This window comes from Panicum virgatum, chromosome 9K, assembly GCF_016808335.1.
Source record: "Panicum virgatum strain AP13 chromosome 9K, P.virgatum_v5, whole genome shotgun sequence".
Taxonomy (NCBI): Eukaryota; Viridiplantae; Streptophyta; class Magnoliopsida; order Poales; family Poaceae; genus Panicum; species Panicum virgatum.
In genome coordinates, this window is record NC_053144.1 from 19,239,957 (window position 1) to 19,259,559 (window position 19,603).

Consider the following 19,603-nt stretch of genomic DNA (forward strand, 5'->3'; position numbering starts at 1 on the left):
TTGCGGAATTTATAAGTTAAATAAAAAAAACGTGCATACGAAAGTATACAAATACAATGTAAAAGTAGTATAAAAAAGAGTTGGAGGGTTCATTTAGACTAAAATATGTTGTACAAACATTTATTTAGTATACTTTGTGGGCATTTGAATTTAAATAAAAAAAGAAAAAAATTTGAATTTGACCTGTACCAGTCAAACCGGCCGGTTACCATCCAAACCGGCCGGTATACCGGCCAAACCGGCCGGTATACCGGTCTAACCGACCGGCATACCGATCGGAACCGGTTGAACGGGGAAGTTTGAATTCAAATTTGAATTCCACCGGTTCCGACCGGTAACCGGCCAAACCGGACCGGTATACCGGAACCGGAGGCCGGCGGTTACCGGTCACCGGTCGGATACGTGAACCCTGGTCACAACACAGCTCACAACGTGCGCGAGCCGGGTGTGAAAACCCCGCCTAAAACCTGGTGTCTGGTCAGGCTTTGTTTAGGCTCGGCATGTGATCAGTGCTTGCTGCTTGCTTTCCTGCGCAAGTTTAGGGTGGGAGGGGGATCTAGGCTCTGTTCAGTTCATGTTTAGTTCCCACCACATAAACTCCGTAAACAAAAAAACATCACATTGAATATTTTGACACATACATAGAGTACTAAATGAAGTCTATTTAATTTTTTTTGCATGGATGGGCTGTAAATCGCGAGACGAATCTAATGAGCCTACTTAATCCATGATTTGCAATAATGATGCTACAGTAACCATCCGCTAATTATTGATTAATCATGGATTAATTAGTATCATTAGATTCGTCTCGCGATTTATAACCCATCTGTGCAAAAAAATTTATAAATAGACTTCATTTAGTACTTCAAATTAGTAAGATTCTATCGCAAAAAAAAATTTAGGTTCGAACTAAACACGGCTTTAGATTTTTACCCGTAAATCCATTAAAAAAATGTCACATCGAATGTTTTGACACATGCATAGAGTACTAAATGAAGTCTATTTATAAATTTTTTTACATGAATGGGCTGTAAATCGCGAGATGAATCTAATGAGCCTACTTAATCCATAATTTGCAACAGTGATGCTACAGTAACCATCATCTAATTATGGATTAATTAGCATCATTAGATTCGTCTCGCGATTTACAATCTATCTGTGCAAAAAGTTTTGTAAATAGACTTTATTTAGTACTTCAAATTAGCAAAATTACAACACAAAATTTTTACACGTAAAAAACTAAACACTGCCCTAATAGTCACTGTCTGCGAAGCGCGTGGTGTCCCACCAGAGTTGACTAGACCAGGCCGCCTAATTCTGGTTTTGCCGCACCACGCGACGGCGCGGAAGACCAGCGGTGACTACTGACTGGTCTCGTCCACGGTTTTTTGGGTGCGGCGCTGGTGCATCTTGGTAATGGATCATCGTGATTCTAATTATCTCTTCACAATTTAATTTAACTCTTATATATTTTTATAATTTAAAATTATATAAAATTAGAGTCGGTATTTAAATTAAATTTTAAGATCATTTACCACGTATACGGGTCCCACAGCGGTCATGCGAGTCTTCCAGATGTGCTCCAAGCTATATTATTATTTAAACTAAATTTTAATATCATTTACTACCGTATACGTGTCCCACAGCGGCCACGCGAGTCTCCCAATTGTGCTCCAAGCTATAAACCGCGAGTCTCCGGCCGAGCGCTGCTAGGTTCTGAGACTCATGAATCATTTTGCAGGCCATCAAGGCCTTGTTTAGTTGCGTAAAGATTTGGGTGTAAAACACTGTAGCATTTTCGTTTGTATTTGATAATTATTGTCCCGTCATGGGTTAACTAGGCTCAAAAGATTCGTCTCGCAAATTACAATCTAATTGTGTAATTAGTTATTTTATTTAGCTACATTTAATACTTCATGTATGTGTTGAAACATTCGATGTGATGGAAAATTTTGTAAAATTTTAGAATTTTGAAGGAACTAAACAGGGCCCAAGCTAGCACCGCCCTGTCCCAAGTTCCTAACGACGGGCTACCTACCTTGCTGCCTTCTCCACTCCGTGGTGGACCCCACTCGCAGGTCAGCGTGCGTCATCCAGGGTTGAGGTAGAGGCAGTAAAAAAAAAGCTTTGTCTCAAAACGAAATATAAAAGGCAGCCAGAATAGGGAGATGTTTAAGAGAGCTTCAGTTCATCAAATTTGGCTCTACTCCAGAAAAAAAATACACAAACACCTCAATCAGCTCTATTCCACTCCACCTTTTTTTGGGAGCTCCTCAATAGATGCTCCACCAATTTTGGAGCCGGTGGAGTTGGTGAAAATTACTTACCATGCCACTAATTATGTATATCTCATAATCCTTCATAAAAAATAGACAAAGTCAACACTCCAACCCCACCAAGCACACCGAGCAGTGCTCCCCGCCAGCCACTGCGGGACCTCGCCGCCACCCACGCCATCGGGGCTCATCGCTGCCCCCGCCGAGCCTCGCCGCCCCGCCATAACTCGCCACCGCACCCGCCGCCGCGCCTGCCCGAACTCGCCGCCTCCGTCGGAGCTCGCCACCTCCACTGCGGGCTGCGGTGTCCGAGTGGCGGCCTCGGGCTCCGGCGGCGGGGTGGCAGCCTCGGGCGGGGAGGCACGGGCGACGAGGCTCTGGTGGCGAGGAGGGACTGGCGTCAAAGGAGGGCATCGCAGGGATTGGAAGGTTGGCGGGGATTGAAAGGTAGAAGAAGGACATGACGACCGGGTCCTGCGTGGAAGTGAGGAGGAGAATGGTGGGCTTAGCTGGGCTATTAGTCTGCGGTTGGGCCGGTGGGGGTGAAAAGTGCTGGGCTGGCCTTTTAGAATCATAGAGTGGAGCCACATAATATCCAAACAGAATGGACTACAAGTGGTGGAGTGGAGTGGAGTTGGTGGAGTGGAGTTGGTGGAGTGGAGTGACTATTATAATCTACCAGTCTCCACCGTAAGTTTGTTCTACGGGTAAGCCCAGCAAAAACATCTACATATTCTTTTTTTTCATCAGCTTGTTGGTGTTACCACTCGCCGATCATAATAGTGGAAAAACTCATACTACATTATAAATAGGCACTTCATTTTCATGCATGGAGACCGTGCACTTGGGATGCTCGCAGGGACAAAGGTACATAGTACCTAGGGGTGCATATGCACCCACAAGAAAATGAAAAACAGGTGATTTAGATCAAATTTTCACCGTGTATGCACCCTTGACGCTCTAAGCTTGTGTACCCACAAGGCAAATGCACCTCTCTACTATTTTGCTCTAGCTTCGCTACTGGTTATGTAACCCGGTGTAGGAGGAATAACCAGAAGGATGTGAGCAGCTTGGAGCGGCCTGCTACCCTTCACGTGGCGGCGCCAACCACTAACCAGCGGATTAGCTGTGGCACCACAGCGGCCTTGACCTCGCCCCTAGAGACGACACTCGATGTGACAGCCACGGCGGGCGCTGTCCATGACACTCTCGCCTTGCCGAACGCCGACGCCCAGGTCCAGCTCCTCGGTCATGCATGGCGCCATGTCGACCATAGGCTCGGCTCTGGAGATCGTCGACGAGCCCGTTCAGTGCGCCGCCACGCCAACTGCTCCCACGGCCACGACGGCCGGTGCGGGGCACGACGACACCTCAGAGCCCCCAACGACAGCTAAGGTCTGCACGATGGGCACAACCAAGTTTTCCGACTCCTTTCAGCTTTCATTTAGCCAATGGCTTCTGCGAACTCAAATGATACCTAGAATCCCATGCTATGGAATGAATCTAGAGTTTGAGTCAAAACAATTTTCCTTTCCCCAACAATTAACACTTGCCCGTTGCTACTCGACCACATGCACTATCTTACCAACTTTGATTCTGATGTTTGTACATTTCTAGTCACTACCTAGGGGTGCATATGCATCCATAAGAAAATGAAAAGGCAGTGATTTAGATCAATTTTTCACCATATATGCACTCCCACATCCTAAGCTTATGCACCCACAAGGCATATGCACCCCTCCACTAATATGCTCTAGCTTCGCCACTGGATGCTCGCATAGGAATTGAGGGTACATTCTATGTTTGGTGTTTAACTAGTTTTGCCATGCATAGGGTGGTTAACTTTTGTGGTAAGAAAAATGATCCACTAGGTAAAGCTAGACTAAAAATTTGACTTCTTGACAAGTGGTTCAGGGTGCTGATGAGTTAGACAGACTAAGTTGCGGCAGGAACAAAACACGGCCTATTAAAAATGTGGCTACCTATGTTCACAAGTGGCAAATTAGCAACCTTAGGTTACAATCGAAACATGCCCTAAATCTTTCTTTTTACTAGAGCACTCAACTAATTCATTCCAAGAAGTATATACTAGTGCTATATTGATCATGTATTCTTGCCAATACATGTTGGAGACTTCATCTCTCTTAAAGTTTCTAACAATCCCACTTTTTATGTTATGTATTTGTGCCTGATCATCTAACTTCATGTCATTTTTTAATATGCGATTGGCAAACAGCTTCACCATAACAAGATTTATGATTTATGCCTTTTGCAGGCGAAAAGATCAAAATGATTACCACCCTTGGCAACATAGTTTGTTATCAAACACTTACAACATAGTTTGTTATAGAATTAATTGCATATATCAAGATAATAATATCTTTCCTAGTAATGTTTGTTATCCAGATATACCACCTAAAAACACCAAACATTAGATAGACACCCCCACCGAACATGTATAATTTTCTTATTATTGTTATTATTTACATGTCTAGTATTCTTAATATTGTTATAGTTATACCACCTGATCTGCAATAATTTCTCAAATACATATAGTTGGTTGTTTATTAGATGCACAACTCCCCTTTTGTTTGAAGGATAATTCATAATTTATTTTGGATACAAATTTCTAAATTTGGTTAACTGTGGTGGCTGGCGATTGGTTAACAAAATCTTAGCATTTAGCTTATTCAATAGTAATACAAATTACAAAATAAGCACTATAAATAATCCAACATTACTCAGACTATGAAATATTTGTCTCCTATGAGACCCTAATTATAATGAAAATCCATATGTTGCATTCACTCCTATCATTTTCTAGGTTTCCCGATGAATAAAATATGAAAGCGAAAGTGTTGGAGCTTTTCGTTTCCAAATGTTTTCATCCCTAGGCTATTATGTCATCTTGCCTAGAGGTGTCATCGACCAACACCAACTTAGATAAAGAAAATAAAAAATAGCAACTGCTATCGAGTTACATTATCAATTTATATTAGACAACACTCTGTTCTAACTTCGATGAAGTGCATTTGAAGACTGCGGCAGACTAAGGTGCTGTTTGTTTCCAGTAGTTTTTTTAGCCCCTATCACATTAAAAGAAATCTTACCATTTAGAAGTATCAAATAAAATCTGTTTATAATTTTTTTGATAGATGGGTGCTAATTCGCGAGACGAATCTAATGAGCTTAATTAATCCATAATTTGCTACAATAAATGCTACAATAACCATTTGTTAATTATGGATTAATATACCTCATTAAGTTTGTCTCGCAATTTAGCTCCAGGATTCTACACTTATTAAATTTTATTTAATACTTCTAAATGCTAAGATTCTTTTTATGTGACATTATCTAAAGTTTAGCCCATGAAACCAAACAACCGGAATAGGGACCTCCACGGTAAGTCGGCAAGCACACTTACTAGCGACAGAATTGAAGGATGTAGTACTCAAAGCATTGACAAGTATTACAACATCAAGCTTTATTATTTTCTTCCATATCATTTTCTTCCATGACCAAGTGCTATCATGTGGGCAGTAAACTAAATTTCAAGAATGCAAATTCTAAGTACACATTTCCAGTAAAAATAACTCACCAGCTCTATAAACCTTCAGCTCTCTCAAATTACAATTATAGTCCATATAAATTTTTGTTCTCATTCACCTCGTTAAAAAACTATGATTATCGATATCTAAAAGTTTTACGAGTCAACCAATGCAAATGTTACTAGATCAGTTATGAAAAATACTTTCGTAATCTATAATGTAAGATTCTTAAATTATCAATTAAAGTGAAGATGTTTTGAAAAAAGCTATTAAGATTCGAAATTTGTTTTTTTTTGAAAATAATCGTTTGAATTCTGAATCACATGCTCGAGGTCGAGGCGGAAAGCTTCCAAAGATGGCCCGCCCGCTTCCTCCCCAAGCCTACCTGGCAACCTTACCCATTCGAAACCGGGCGCTCCCGGATCCACCTCCAAAGTCCAAAAGCGAGACCCACCTGCGCCGAAACGGCGAAACCATCGGAACCCTAGATCCCTCTCGCCTGAGGTCCAGAACCCTAGACCCGCCATGCACCAGCCCAGAGCACGCTACCCGCCCGGCTACGGCTCCGGCGGCGGCGGACGTGGTGGCGGAGGCGGCAACGGAGGAGGCGGCGGCGGAAATCACAACTACTACGGCCGAAACCCGCAGCCGCAGCCGCACCACCACCAACACTACCAGCACCAGCAGCCGGCACCGCCGCAGCAGCAACCGCAGCAGCCCGCGCATAGGAACGCCTCGCATCAGCATCAGCAGTGGCTGCGGCGAGACCAGGGCCCCGCCTCCGCCGCGGGGTCTGGAGATGCTGCGGGGAGGACGGCGGCGCAGCTCGACGCCGTAGACTCGAGGTATTGACTTTGCTGATTTGGCCATCGCCTCCGGTGAACCATGTTTTGGTCTTTGCTTGGTGCCGTGCCACCCTCTAGGGTTTGTGCTTTGCTTAGCTAGATGTAGAATCAACAACAAGCACCAAGCAGAGCACTAGAATGATGGATAGTTGATTTTGTTTGCTGTCTTGCTGCATTGGATATAGTTCTACTGCAATATCGTGCTGATATTAGTTGATAAGCTTGCTGACCGTTCTTTGATTAGGTCATTTGTCTGGAAAAAGGAACCTAATCATTGCTGTTCAGCGTAAAATGGCTAAGGTACCGTTTGGATGTTGGCATTGGAGGTCGGAATTGAGAATTGGAATTGCATACGACGAATACCGCTGTTTGGATGTCCGGGGAATTGAGATTTGGTATTGAGGAGCCAATACCATGGAATCGATCGACAGCTAAAATAGTCCTTCATCAAAACCGAGCCATGCCCCTCCGTATTGGGAGGAATCGCTCAGACCCCGCCATAGCCGTCGCCATTCCCTCCACTGGCGGCGGTGAGTCCAGCAAGCCGCGCCGCCGTCTCCTCCCTCCGCCGTTGAGGCCGCGCCGCCCTCTGCTCCCTCCGCCGGTGAGGCGCGCCGCCCTCTGCTCCCGCCGCCGGGGAGCCGTGCTGCCTGCTCCTTCCCTCCACCGTCTCTCGCCGCCGCGGTCCTCCATCTCCATCTCCGCCGCCGCGGCCCTCCATCTCCGTCGCCGCAACCTTCCTCTTCTTCTTCCCATCCGGTGAGCCGCACCGCCCTCTGCTCCCTCCGCCGGTGAGGCGCTCCGCCCTCCCCCTCCCCACTACGCCGGCGGGCCACGCCGCCCCATCCTCCCTCCCTTGGTGGGCCGCGCCGCCCCGTCCTCCCTCCCCCCGACGACTTGTGCCGCCCCCGTCCTGCCTTGCTCCTCGATTCCATCTAGCAATTTCATCTGCATCCAAACAATGACTTTGGTATTGTAACTCAATACCAATACTATTTTGATTTGGCATTGAAACTAATTCAATGCCAAGGGCTCCAATATCGACATCCAAACGGAGCCTAAAACTCTCCGCCATGTGCTTTCTATGCTGCGTGATGTTAACATTTTTTATTTTCCTGTTGCTGCTTTCTCTACTGCCCCCCACTGTATAAATAGTTCGCTTGGTTGTTTTGGATTTATCATGAATGTGCTATTAATTGAACTTGGTGGGGCTGGGGCCTTTGCTTGTTTATTTCAGTTCTCAAGATTGGAAGGCGCAATTGAATATACCAGCTCCGGATACACGCTACAGGACAGAGGTGAGTTCTGTCTGATACTCTTATTATCTTTTCATGTTATAGTATATAGCACAATGCATTGCAATTTCTTTGAAAACTATCTCATAGAAGTTTCTTGAATGTCTCCCATTTGCTTACATGTGCAGGCAATTGATTATTTTCTATCTGATATTTGTCTTGCCTTACTCAGGATGTCACTGCAACAAAAGGCAATGAGTTTGAAGATTATTTTTTGAAACGTGAGCTGCTTATGGGAATCTATGAAAAGGGCTTTGAAAGGCCATCCCCTATTCAAGAAGAAAGCATTCCGATTGCACTGACTGGAAGTGATATTCTTGCAAGAGCAAAAAATGGCACTGGGAAGACTGCTGCATTTTGCATTCCAGCACTTGAAAAAATTGATCCTGAGAAAAATGCCATTCAAGGTGACTTTATGTGATCAAATTTAGAAGGAGCCATAATTAGTCACATTTTTTTATTTCTGTTACCATCACAACTTAATTGGTCGGAAAGATTATCTTAGTCACTTTTCTCCAATTCCACCATGTATCCATTTCTGCTCACTTAACGTTTCATGGCCACTGAATTGTTGCTATACTTATTACTGTTGGTCACGCCGATGGCTTTGAATATAGTGAAAGAATGACTCCTGTAAGACATCTTTTTACTCCTGCAAGACATCTTTTTTTATGCAAGTTCAACCATTCTTTAATTTTAGTCTGCTGTTTGTATGTTCCCTTACATCATTACATGGATAGAAATAGTTGCAGAAAGGTAACTTTGCTACTGATATTAAGTATGAAATAAGAAAATCATTTGTGTTGTAGCCTTAACATTCTATTTTCTTTGTTGATCACGGGCACTTTCTCAGAAACATTTATTGTGGATGATAATTTGTGTAATGCCAGTTCTACATCCACTTTCTATTAGTTCATTGTTGTGTTTCTTGTTTGTCTCTCATTTTTTGTGAACTTTGCATATTGTTAAAATTAAACCTTTTTTCTGGTTTTGTGGTTCTTTTCTTCAGTTGTTATACTGGTACCAACAAGGGAACTAGCTCTGCAGACTTCACAAGTCTGTAAGGAGCTCGGGAAGTACCTGAACATTCAAGTTATGGTCAGCACTGGTGGAACCAGCTTGAAGGATGACATCATGCGTTTGTACCAACCTGTTCATTTACTTGTTGGGACTCCTGGCCGTATACTGGATCTTACCAGGAAGGGCATTTGTGTTCTGAAAGATTGTTCAATGCTTGTCATGGATGAGGTATGACGAGGAACACGAGTAATACTTTTCATGTGCTTTATCTGTATATTTTGCAATCGCAGCGTAGGCACTGGAAGTGTGTTCTATTGACAAAATTTACTTCGGCCCATTTGATTAAGATTAATCATGTCAGTGTATTGAAATTGTATCCTTGCTGAAAGAAAAGAAAATGGTATTGCCTTTTGTATCTATTTTCATCTAGTTCACTGTGGCATTAACCACCCTTTTTATGTGCTTGATACTAACCATATGCACATATTGATGCCCTGCTGAAAGAACATCCCAGAGCCCTTATCTTAGAGCATTTGTGGCCTTCAAATTTCCACAATTTGCTGATTTGTAGTACAAGGGTGCATCGTACCTTCTCATAAATTTTTTTCTTGAACAAGCAGGAGAGCTGCGTATCAATATATTAAGAACACATAAATGTGTGCATGGTTTATTTTAATAATTCATAGTGTTAGGAACTTTCATGGTCTATTTGTGTTGCTTCTGGCATGTTTTTTGATACAGATGTTGCAACACGGGGTATATGTTTGTTTGTCAAACATTACAAGTTGAACAAAAACATTATTATTTATCATGCAGGCTGACAAGCTATTAGCTCCGGAGTTCCAGCCTTCTATAGAGGCACTTATTCATTTCCTTCCTCCTAGTCGGCAACTGTTGATGTTTTCGGCAACCTTTCCTGTTACCGTCAAGGAATTCAAAGAGAAATACCTGCCTAAACCTTACGTTATTAATCTTATGGATGAACTGACCCTGAAAGGAATCACTCAATACTATGCTTTTGTCGAAGAAAGACAGAAAGTTCATTGCCTGAATACACTTTTCTCTAAGGTACAGCAAACATTAACTCTCTGTTCTAGTTTCATTCATATTTAAGTATAAACTAACACACTGTCCATATTTTTGTGTCCTGGCCAGCTTCAAATTAATCAATCCATTATATTCTGCAACTCTGTTAATAGAGTTGAGCTACTGGCTAAGAAAATAACTGAACTTGGTTATTCATGCTTCTACATTCATGCTAAGATGTTGCAAGACCACAGAAACCGAGTGTTTCATGATTTTCGCAATGGTGCTTGCAGAAACCTTGTGTGCACAGGTCTGTACCCTTGTCAAATATTTTCTGATATCTTAGGAAAGATTATGATTTTTTGATGGCTTGGAAAATCTTGGTTGGTCTTCCATTATGTAATATACTCTCAGCAGTCAGCACACGCCATTTATGTCCAATCTTATGGTGCCTCACTTTGTTGCAGATCTGTTTACCAGAGGAATTGACATCCAAGCTGTTAATGTGGTCATTAATTTTGACTTCCCCAAGACCTCCGAGACATACTTGCATAGGGTACTTTGTTATCTCATCTTTTTTTCTAGAAGATCTACGTGTTTTATAACTTTGTTGAACTTTTCCTCAATATATGCATTTTTGTAGGTTGGTCGTTCCGGTCGATACGGACACCTTGGTTTGGCAGTGAACTTGATCACTTATGAGGATCGTTTCAACTTGTAAGTCTGCACTGCGGATGTGCATACACATTGATATTTCTGTGTAAAGTAAGCAGTACTTCGCTACTTCTCTTGTATTGAGATTTTCTTCTCATTGTTTTGCAGGTATAGGATTGAGCAAGAACTCGGAACAGAAATTAAGACAATACCCCCACAAATTGACCTGGCCGTATATTGCCAATGATCAACGCTGCAGTTTCAGAAGCATCAATGCATTCATTTTTCATGAAAAACTTGTCAGGCAAATACAGATGTACATAGCACCCGTCAAGTGAGTTCTCCAACTGAGGTGTCACTCGTTGCAAAACTCCTTGTATGGCCTGGGATAATATTTAATTCTCTCATACTTGTAGGGTTCGTTTTGGTGCCTTGGTGATGTACTGATGTTTCTAAGCTTTGAGTAGTAGAGTAAGGGTTTCCTGTCGGCACTGGCTTGCTTGGAAGGTCCGGAACATCGATCAGAGAAAACAGTTCTTCATAGATCCTATTAACATTTTCATTGTACTAGTTTGCCTGTCTAAGTTCCTCTTGAATCGTCAGCTGTTTTCATTTTCTTTCCTTCTGTTATGACACATGGATGTTTTTTTCTTAGCCAGCTTATTTTGTGTTGATTTTGATTTTTTTTGGGTACGGTTGCCTCCAAATTATTTTGTGTTTCTTCTTTTTAAGAATATATACTCGTGCCCAGCTGTAGTAGGATACGAGCAACTGGCTCGACATCAAAAGCGCTGCGATGCTACCCAGTGGCCGGCTGGCCGCAGATTGACTGGAATTTGCACCTGGAAGCACTGGAAAATGATGCCGCGGCCCTGTGACGTGGCTGGTTGATCTGATACCATTGGCTGGGCACTGGGCAGCGTCAGTATTTAGGGATGGTAACCGATTATAGTTTATAGCTCTAGTGCTCTTTTAGAGTCCGATCCTCTAATTATCTTTGTAAAATTTGGGTCACCCCGGCATCCGCTGACGTAGCCATGCTGGCGACGGCCGGAAGAATTGCTTGGTCGGTGGGCTCGCTGATCGCTCGCCATGAGGAGGCTGCAAGGCGTACGCGGCGTACATAGAGTGTCCGGCCGGAGAAGCATTTTTCGGCGAGCCAGGTCCTCAGCCGGTCACGTCTTGACGCCGGTCACGACCTGGCACTCGGCAGACAGACGTACCTTGTCCGTATGTAAACAAGGCATCAGCAATGGAGTAATTTCCAATTCACTCTGGCACAAAGTAATGAAAGAGGCATCAGCACATTTGAGATGTGGTTTCATTCTCAGCACTAATTGGTTGCTCCTATCAAATTAATGTATAAAATCAGCTCCCCGCTAAATTTAAAACTGCAGTTCATGCATGACAACCAAATGAGCTTTAGTTTGGCATTACAAGTAACGAGTACTGCCCTTGTTTTTGCCCAAAAAGATAACTAAATTCAAGAAATATTTGTTTATAATAGACTGGTAAATATGCAGCATTTTTTTCCTTGAAAATAGAAGATTAACTATTAAGGTACATACATGCACACAATAGTACGGAAGTAGCATCTATTTGTTTTTTTTCATACGAATCTACTAAAACAAACACATTGTTATAAAAAGTAGTTCTATCTAAACATTTTATTGCTGGCACTACACTTAAACATTCTATTGGTCATTGACCAAATTGAGCCAGAAATCTTTTGGAGCCTCTTGTTGCTTTCACAACGCAAGAGCTGGATAAGATCTCCTATAAGAAATTTCAGTTTTGTAGATGTAAGTTATCAATTCAGCTGATATTTATGAAATAGGAACCAGAATAATTTTGGTGCTTACCTGTGGTAGAGTTAATTATATTAATATTCTAGGACGTGACATGATTCTGTTTCTATTTTCTGGCATTAAATAGTGGAAGCACATTGCTCCTTGATCTAAATGTTAAGAAGTATACTTTACTGTGCAGAAATTTTCTAGCAGCATTTGAATCGAAAATTTTCTTGCCAGCATTCCAAGCCTTGTAAACCATTTCAGCGCAATATAAAGCATAGGGCATTAGCAATTGCAGTATAAAGGAGTTTTGGGCTCCTAAACTAAAAGATCCTCGCAGGCTTGGTACAGACAACTAAAGTATAATAGTCCATATTGTTGTTGGTGAAATCAGGGTGGCTAATAACCTCCTTGATGTGTGAATATGTAGAAGATGGGCCATTTTCTTCCTCAATTTGTTGAGGAGGGCCTTTGCAATTATTTAGTAATATAATGATAATATATTATCCTTACAAAGTCATATCTCTAGACATGAGAGGTGAATCAATTTCTGAACAATCATGGATAGTAAATAACCATCCATTATTAGCAGCTCGTTAAATCTGTAAGATAAATCAGGGAGAAGCGCTGAGATTCAATGACAAAAAAACTAAAGGGAGCAAATGAACGCCTAAGTTCTGTATGACTGCGCTGAGATTTGTATCCAGATAAGCTCGTAACGGGCATCAGTTTGTGCAAAACAGCCCAGGCAGCAGTTGCAGCCTAAGTATTAAGGAAGATCCAATTAGTAGATGTAGCCAAGCATTAACGAGTACAAATGTAGCCCAATATTATAACGAAACATAAGCGTTACTGAGTTCTATCACTTCAGTTATATTAATGCGAAAGGACATGTAGTCTAGTGGTTAGAAGAGCCTCAGTAGCATTTGAGGTCCTGGGTTCGACTCTCTGTGGGAGCGATTTTTTTAGAATTTAACGGCGCTTGTGCTTTCAGTGGTAGGCGACGTTCCCGTTGACAGCGGAGCGCTTGTGGTGACTTCATCAATATCGAGGATTTGCCGGCTCAGTCTCTCGGAGGTGCTCATAGGGGTAGGGTTGTGTGCGTATATTCATAGAGATGAGTGTGCGTGCGTGTTTGTGAGCGTGTGCGTGTGTACTGTGTTTCTAAAAAAAACTTCAGTTATATTAATATTTACACAGGATACCTGCTGAGAATATCTATCTGAATTTATAGTAAAAAAAGAGGAATCAATCATAAATTAGCTTGCCTTGTCGCAAATACGACAAAAGAAGGTATTCTAGGTAAAAATGCATGTAGCCTAATTTTTGTATCTTCTCAATTACAATAAGCGATGCTCTTGCCTACTTCACGTCATAAACCACAACCAGTGTTGTCGATATGGTAAGTCACGTTGCAACTTAAGCTGCACATACCAAGTGAGAATAAGATGAGACAATAAGAAAACAAAAATCATAGTTTATAGAAATTGTTGGCTGTTGTTTTCTACATAGCATTGCTTTGATTACTGCCAGCATTCTTTAAAAAAGATTCATAAATAGTTTAAAATTGTTCGAAATTGATTGTTCTACAATAAATTAAATAGCATATAACAAAATAATAATATGTATCCGCTTTCAAAGTAATGAAAAGATGAGAGGGGGAAACTTATCTACTTTAGCATATGCGATGAGAAGAATAATAAACTGCACCAACCTCACCATATTCGCAGGCCCGTGCACGCCGGTAGCAGCGGCGGAGCACCGCCACCACTGCATGCGCTGGCTGGATTTGAGGGAAAACAAGAGAGAGGTGTGTCGGCTACAAGTGCAGTCGTCTCCTAGTGCGTCGGGCCGGTTATGGTTGAAGGCGAGGGCCGTCACGGCCACTAGCCTCCTGGCTGTCGAGCCACCAGAAGCCGCCCATCCGCCGCCACCGGCATCGCCACGGTGGCCGCCGCCTTTGCTTCGCCGGGTGGAGCTTCGGGGCTGCTGGAGGTTTCGAGATTTTCTTTACAGCAGTAGGTGAACTAGCGGGGACAATAGCCACCATAGGATGCAGATCAGACAGCCTACATCTTTTTTGCTATCGTGGATAACCTGGCTAGCCACCAAGCGGTGCGTCTTTAGATTTTTTTTACAGCAATAGGTGAACTAGCATATAACAAAATAATAATATGTATCTGCTTCCAAAGTAATGAAAAGATGAGAGGGGGAAACTTATCTACTTTAGCATCTGCGATGAGAAGGATAATAAAGTGCACCAACCTCACCATATTCGCAGGCCCGCGCACGCCGGTAGCAGCGGCGGAGCACCGTCACCGCTGCATGCGCTGGCTGGATTTGAGGGAAAACAAGAGAGAGGTGTGTCGGCTACAAGTGCAGTCGTCTCCTAGTGCGTCGGGCCGGTTATGGTTGAAGGCGAGGGCCGTCACGGCCACTAGCCTCCTGGTTGTCGAGCCACCACAAGCCGCCCATCCGCCGCCACCGGCATCGCCACGGTGGCCGCCGCCTTTGCTTCGCCGGGTGGAGCGTCGGGGCTGCTGGAGGTTTCGAGATTTTTTTTTACAGCAGTAGGTGAACTAGCGGGGACAACAGCCACCATAGGATGCAGATCAGACGGCCTACATCTTTTTTGCTATTGTGGATAGCCTGGCTGGCCACCGAGCAGTGCGTCTTTAGATTTTTTTTACAGCAGTAGGTGAACTAGCGGGGACAACAACCACCATAGGATGTAGATTAGACGGCCTACATCTTTTTTGCTATCGTGGATAGCCTGGCTAGCCACCGAGTGGTGCGTCTTTAATATATAGAAATAGAAAAAACATGGCCACTGCAAGAAACTGCAGCCCACGCAACTTAAGGTGATACAATCTTATTACATGTTTGGTTAAGATCCTTAGGATGCAGATTGTTCTGTATGAATTATCAATTGCTAAATCTTGAATTATTAATGGACCAAGAATCATAAAGATTGTTCTATATATATTTGAATATGAGATGCTTCTTCAGTCGCTAAGCTGAAATTGTTCTCTTCACTGATAGATAGTCCTTAATCAAGGTGATTGAATTTCTGTGACCGTAGTCCCTTAGCTGAAATTCCTCTAACATGAATACATTGTCTCTTTTCATGAAGAGTGGAACGTTTGACTCTTCACTAAAATAAATACGTGGGAGTACTAAAAATTGCTTCCAATGATCATTAAATCAGAGCATTGGACCAATGGTATTTTCACTCATGTACATGGACAATCAGAACATTGGAAAATAGAGATTTTAATTAAGTTAATAACATTTTAATTCTGAATGGTTGTTGATTTATATATTTCTTTTGGAAAAAGAACATTTATAACTATATTCTTCCAAATACGCAAGAGCACATGTTTCCTAAAACAACACTCCATTTCTATACTATAAGGATTCATAGAAATTGAAACCATTTTTTACCAAGATTAGGTCTCATATCCACCTCACAAACCACCGCTTTAAGACCCACACGTAAGCTCAGAAAGTTTGACAGATAACCTGGCCGACCCAAAACGACGCCTAGCCCGTTGTTCGCGAGGGCGCGCCGCCCCTCCGTCGGTTTTTTTTTTCACCATGGGGGCAGTCTACCCGCCCGCGTACCCAGCCCCCAAATTCACGGATCCCGCCCGGCCTAATCACCGCTTGCTCGTACCACCCTCGCAAATCAACACCAATGCCCGCTCGAACCGCCCTCGCAAATCACGGACGCTGGTGCCGCTCTTGCTGCGCCGCCGCACCACTCACCGCTCGCCGGGCTACGCCTGCTAACGGGGTTGAACCCACCCCAAATCCGCCCCTATCCATATTTCAAGAGCCCTAACTACCACCCGTCCCGACCCACCCCGTTGGCCCAATGCCCCAACCCGCCCCAACCCAAAGTCACGATGGAAGATGATATGCGACTTACGTGCCGATCTACTACCATAGCGTCCCAATCAGGAGTACGCCGGGCCAAGAGCGGACGCCGCTTCCTCGAGTTGCACGGCGGCGTCCCGGCGTGGTAGCGTCATCCTGCTCATCTTGCTGCGCCGCCGCACCGCTCGCCGGACCAACAGCGGACGCCGCTTCCTCGAGTTGCGCGGCGGCATCCCGGCGACATCCTACGCACCTGCCACGACACCGCGGGCTCCAGACGCACGCCGTAACCGCTCGCCGATTCCTCGAGTTGCACGACGGCGTCCCGGCGTCATCCTACATCTGCCCTTCGTGCTGCCTGCCGTGTAGCAATGGATCTCCGGCGACCTCTTGGGGATGTTTCTAACAAGGCAACTGATGAAACTATGGCACAAACGAAACGGAAACGAACAGGTAACGTGGCTTCGATGGTCCTGACCGATATCAGATTGCATTTGTTGTTTGTTTTGACACCGGATGTTGTTTGCAGGTGATGCCGGGCTGGAGAACGTTGATCCTAATGGACGTGCTCGGCAACGGAGGAGAGAAAGGAACGCTGCCATGACAGAAGAAGAGAAGGAGAAAAGACGTGGTAGAGCACGTGAAAATTATCACCGGAATAAGTCAAAAAGCATTGTTAATCCATTACTCGGTAAAACCAACGTTGATCATAATGAACCGGTGCTTGATTCAGGTAAATCCATCGGTCCTATCACTTGCGATACACCAATGACATTCAGGGTTTCTGGCGTTACCACTACCAGTAGTGGTGTTGTCTTGATGGATTCCGGGGCCATAACTGGTATGCCATGCTAGAATTTGTTAGAGTATTTTTGGCTGTTGTCACTGTCAAAAATCAATGTTTTGCACGCAGGCTCACCATGCGTTAGGGGATTATCTATGTCTGCTTCTAGCAAAAAGCGTGCTGTAAGAAAATATGCTGATCTACCAGAGGAAGAGAAACGGCATGCAAAGGCAAGAGAGTGTTATTATCGCAAGATTAAGAAGTCATTAGTGGACTCTGATCCTTCTGTGACAACTAATGCGGCCGTTGGTAACTCACATCGACAGTCATTCGACCATTAATGACCTTCATTCGAGTTGTGGCTGATCGTGACTGCATGCACTTTATCAATTTAAGCACCGCATGAGATCACGCCGGAGCATCGTGTCAGGCAGATGGATAGGGAACGGTATAGCCGACTCTCAGCAGAAAAAAGGCAGGCAAAAATTACAAAATCTATGGAAAATCGGCTACCGAGGAGAGTGAATATGCAAGGTATTGGTATTTCAAAAAGGCATGCAAAAATTACATCTTTAAGTTGCATTTATCTTTCTCATTGGTGTATACTATTTTAGGTGATACCCCTATCAAGCCGGTGGTCCAACCTTCATTGGAAAGTACAATTACGCAAATTCAAACACGTTCAAGATGCATTGGTTCAAGTAATGGTAGTCAGTTTCTGTGATCTATAATCTTGTTTCTGCCAAAAATTGATTTTTTCCAAAAATAAACCACGTGATTTATTATGGTTTAAATTAACAATTGTAGCTGTAGACCCATTCACTGCCGAAGAAAATCGAGCTGGAATATGGGAAAATGATGAACCTGACGTTGCTTTCAAAGGTGCTTGTTCTGCTCAACTTTAATTAAACATAATTTTTTTATGTTTTGTGTCAATGTTAAAATGGTTTGTCTTGATCTTTCTTGTGACCAGGTGTAAACGCTGAAAAAAGAGCTTTTGACTCAGGTATTTGGGAAACAGCTGATAATGTGTTAGACGCACAAGAAGGTACTATTTAGTAGTTTTTTAATTCATCTAGATATATAAGCTGTGTATGTAAATAATAAAAGGGTTGATGCAGAGGAAGATCTGGATTGCAAAGCTCCGGATAATTGTGGTTTAGATTGTGATGTATTCGGAGACGATGAAGCAAGAGTCTACCAAGCTAATGGTATGCTTGCCTATTAAATCAAAGATATAGTATTGTAATGCGTATTATTGAAGTCTAAATACACGCGACGACTCCTAATGATGCAGACCGGCCCAGGGAGCAGCTCCGAACTTTCAAGCCGAAACGTCCGGAAGAGGGTACTTGGAAAATAAATGTGCCAAAACTGCAGGGTAGGCGTACAAATCAGGGACCTACCTTTGGGAAGTTATTGAACAAGTACACTAAGTCCGTTCAACAAGATCGGCCATTAAAAAAGATGCCTCATTCACCACCGCGTCGGGGCAATGCTTCGCCTCCAAGGAGGGAATTCATCAGGCGCAGGAGTAATTATCCTCAGTTTCCTCCACAGAAGGTGTATGCTACTATGCCTTGGTCCCTACCGGCATCAAATGCAGTTAATCCGATGTGGGAACATGAAGGGATTTGGCTCCAATGCTTTCCAATGCCATATCCACCACCATATCAGAGGGCGGAAAGATCAAAGACGCCAGTACATGACCGATTGGGAGCACACCAATCTGGTCCAGCTCAGCAGGCGCCACCGGTCAGACCGGTCCCCTATGACCGGTCAGACCGGTCTCAGCAGAGACCAGCGCGATTTGTTTCTCCATAGGTTGAATACCGCGTGAAGGAAAAGAAGTTAGAGGTGCAATCAAAAGCTACTCCAGGGAAGGCTAAAGCCGATACTGTTGTTCAGATCGGCGAGATTAAAGTGGTTGTGCAAGATAAGGGTAAAGAGCCGATGGTGATTGATAAATCGGCTACTTCTGCTCCTCCTGTCCAGAAACCTTTTACTGCTAACAATCATGAGGCCGGTGGCAGCAAAGTGGCGGACAAATACCATCAACCTCGTTGGTGTCCCGAGGGATTGACGCATACCCAGAAGAGGAAGCTCCAACGTCTTCGCAATAAGGAAAAGAGGGAGCAGGAGGCAGAGAAGGCGAGGGATGAGTACTTCAACAAATACAGACCCATGATCCCTCAAGGCAAGGTGTGGCAGGTCAAGACAGTTGACCAGCCAGCAGAAGGACCGGTCGAACCGACCCCGGCGACCGGTCAGACCGATGCTTCTGACCGGTAAGACCGCCCTGAGCCACCGGTCAGACCGGTTTAGCCCAGTGCAGAGAGTACAACCGAATCAGCGGTGCCTGTTTTGGTTTCTCGATTTGATGGAGTAGAACCAGCTCCACCAACGATGGAAGAGGAAGAATTGGTGGATTATGAGGCGTCTCCGGAGCGCAACAATTTGGAGATTAACGTTGTGCATATGTC

The 19,603-nt window shown here is 43.8% G+C and overlaps 1 protein-coding gene across 2 annotated transcripts; it reads left to right on the forward strand.

Annotated features, from left to right (window-relative positions):
* The first annotated feature begins 6,210 nt into the window (after nt 1-6,210).
* On the forward strand, nt 6,211-11,357 carry LOC120650582 (DEAD-box ATP-dependent RNA helicase 12-like). Of its 2 annotated transcripts, XR_005665689.1 has the most exons (10): nt 6,211-6,669; nt 7,907-7,967; nt 8,137-8,371; nt 8,974-9,212; nt 9,801-10,052; nt 10,140-10,320; nt 10,478-10,566; nt 10,654-10,727; nt 10,833-10,998; nt 11,081-11,357. XR_005665689.1 is itself a non-coding variant. In XM_039927756.1 (9 exons), the coding sequence occupies exons 1-9, from the start codon at nt 6,350-6,352 to the stop codon at nt 10,909-10,911; spliced, it is 1,530 nt and encodes a 509-aa protein (XP_039783690.1). In that variant the 5' UTR covers nt 6,244-6,349; the 3' UTR covers nt 10,912-11,352. The 2 variants fall into 2 exon arrangements, 1 of the variants encoding a protein (XP_039783690.1); XM_039927756.1 differs by having other exon boundaries at nt 6,244-6,669; nt 10,833-11,352.
* The last annotated feature ends 8,246 nt before the right edge of the window (nt 11,358-19,603 follow it).

Excerpts from the sequence above, each read along its gene's own strand:
- LOC120650582 (XM_039927756.1), top strand. The coding sequence starts at position 6,350 with ATGCACCAGCCCAGAGCACGCTACCCGCCCGGCTACGGCTCCGGCGGC. Across the intron at positions 9,213-9,800 it reads CAATGCTTGTCATGGATGAG|GCTGACAAGCTATTAGCTCC; the intron begins GTATGACGAGGA and ends TTTATCATGCAG. Across the intron at positions 10,053-10,139 it reads TGAATACACTTTTCTCTAAG|CTTCAAATTAATCAATCCAT; the intron begins GTACAGCAAACA and ends TGTCCTGGCCAG.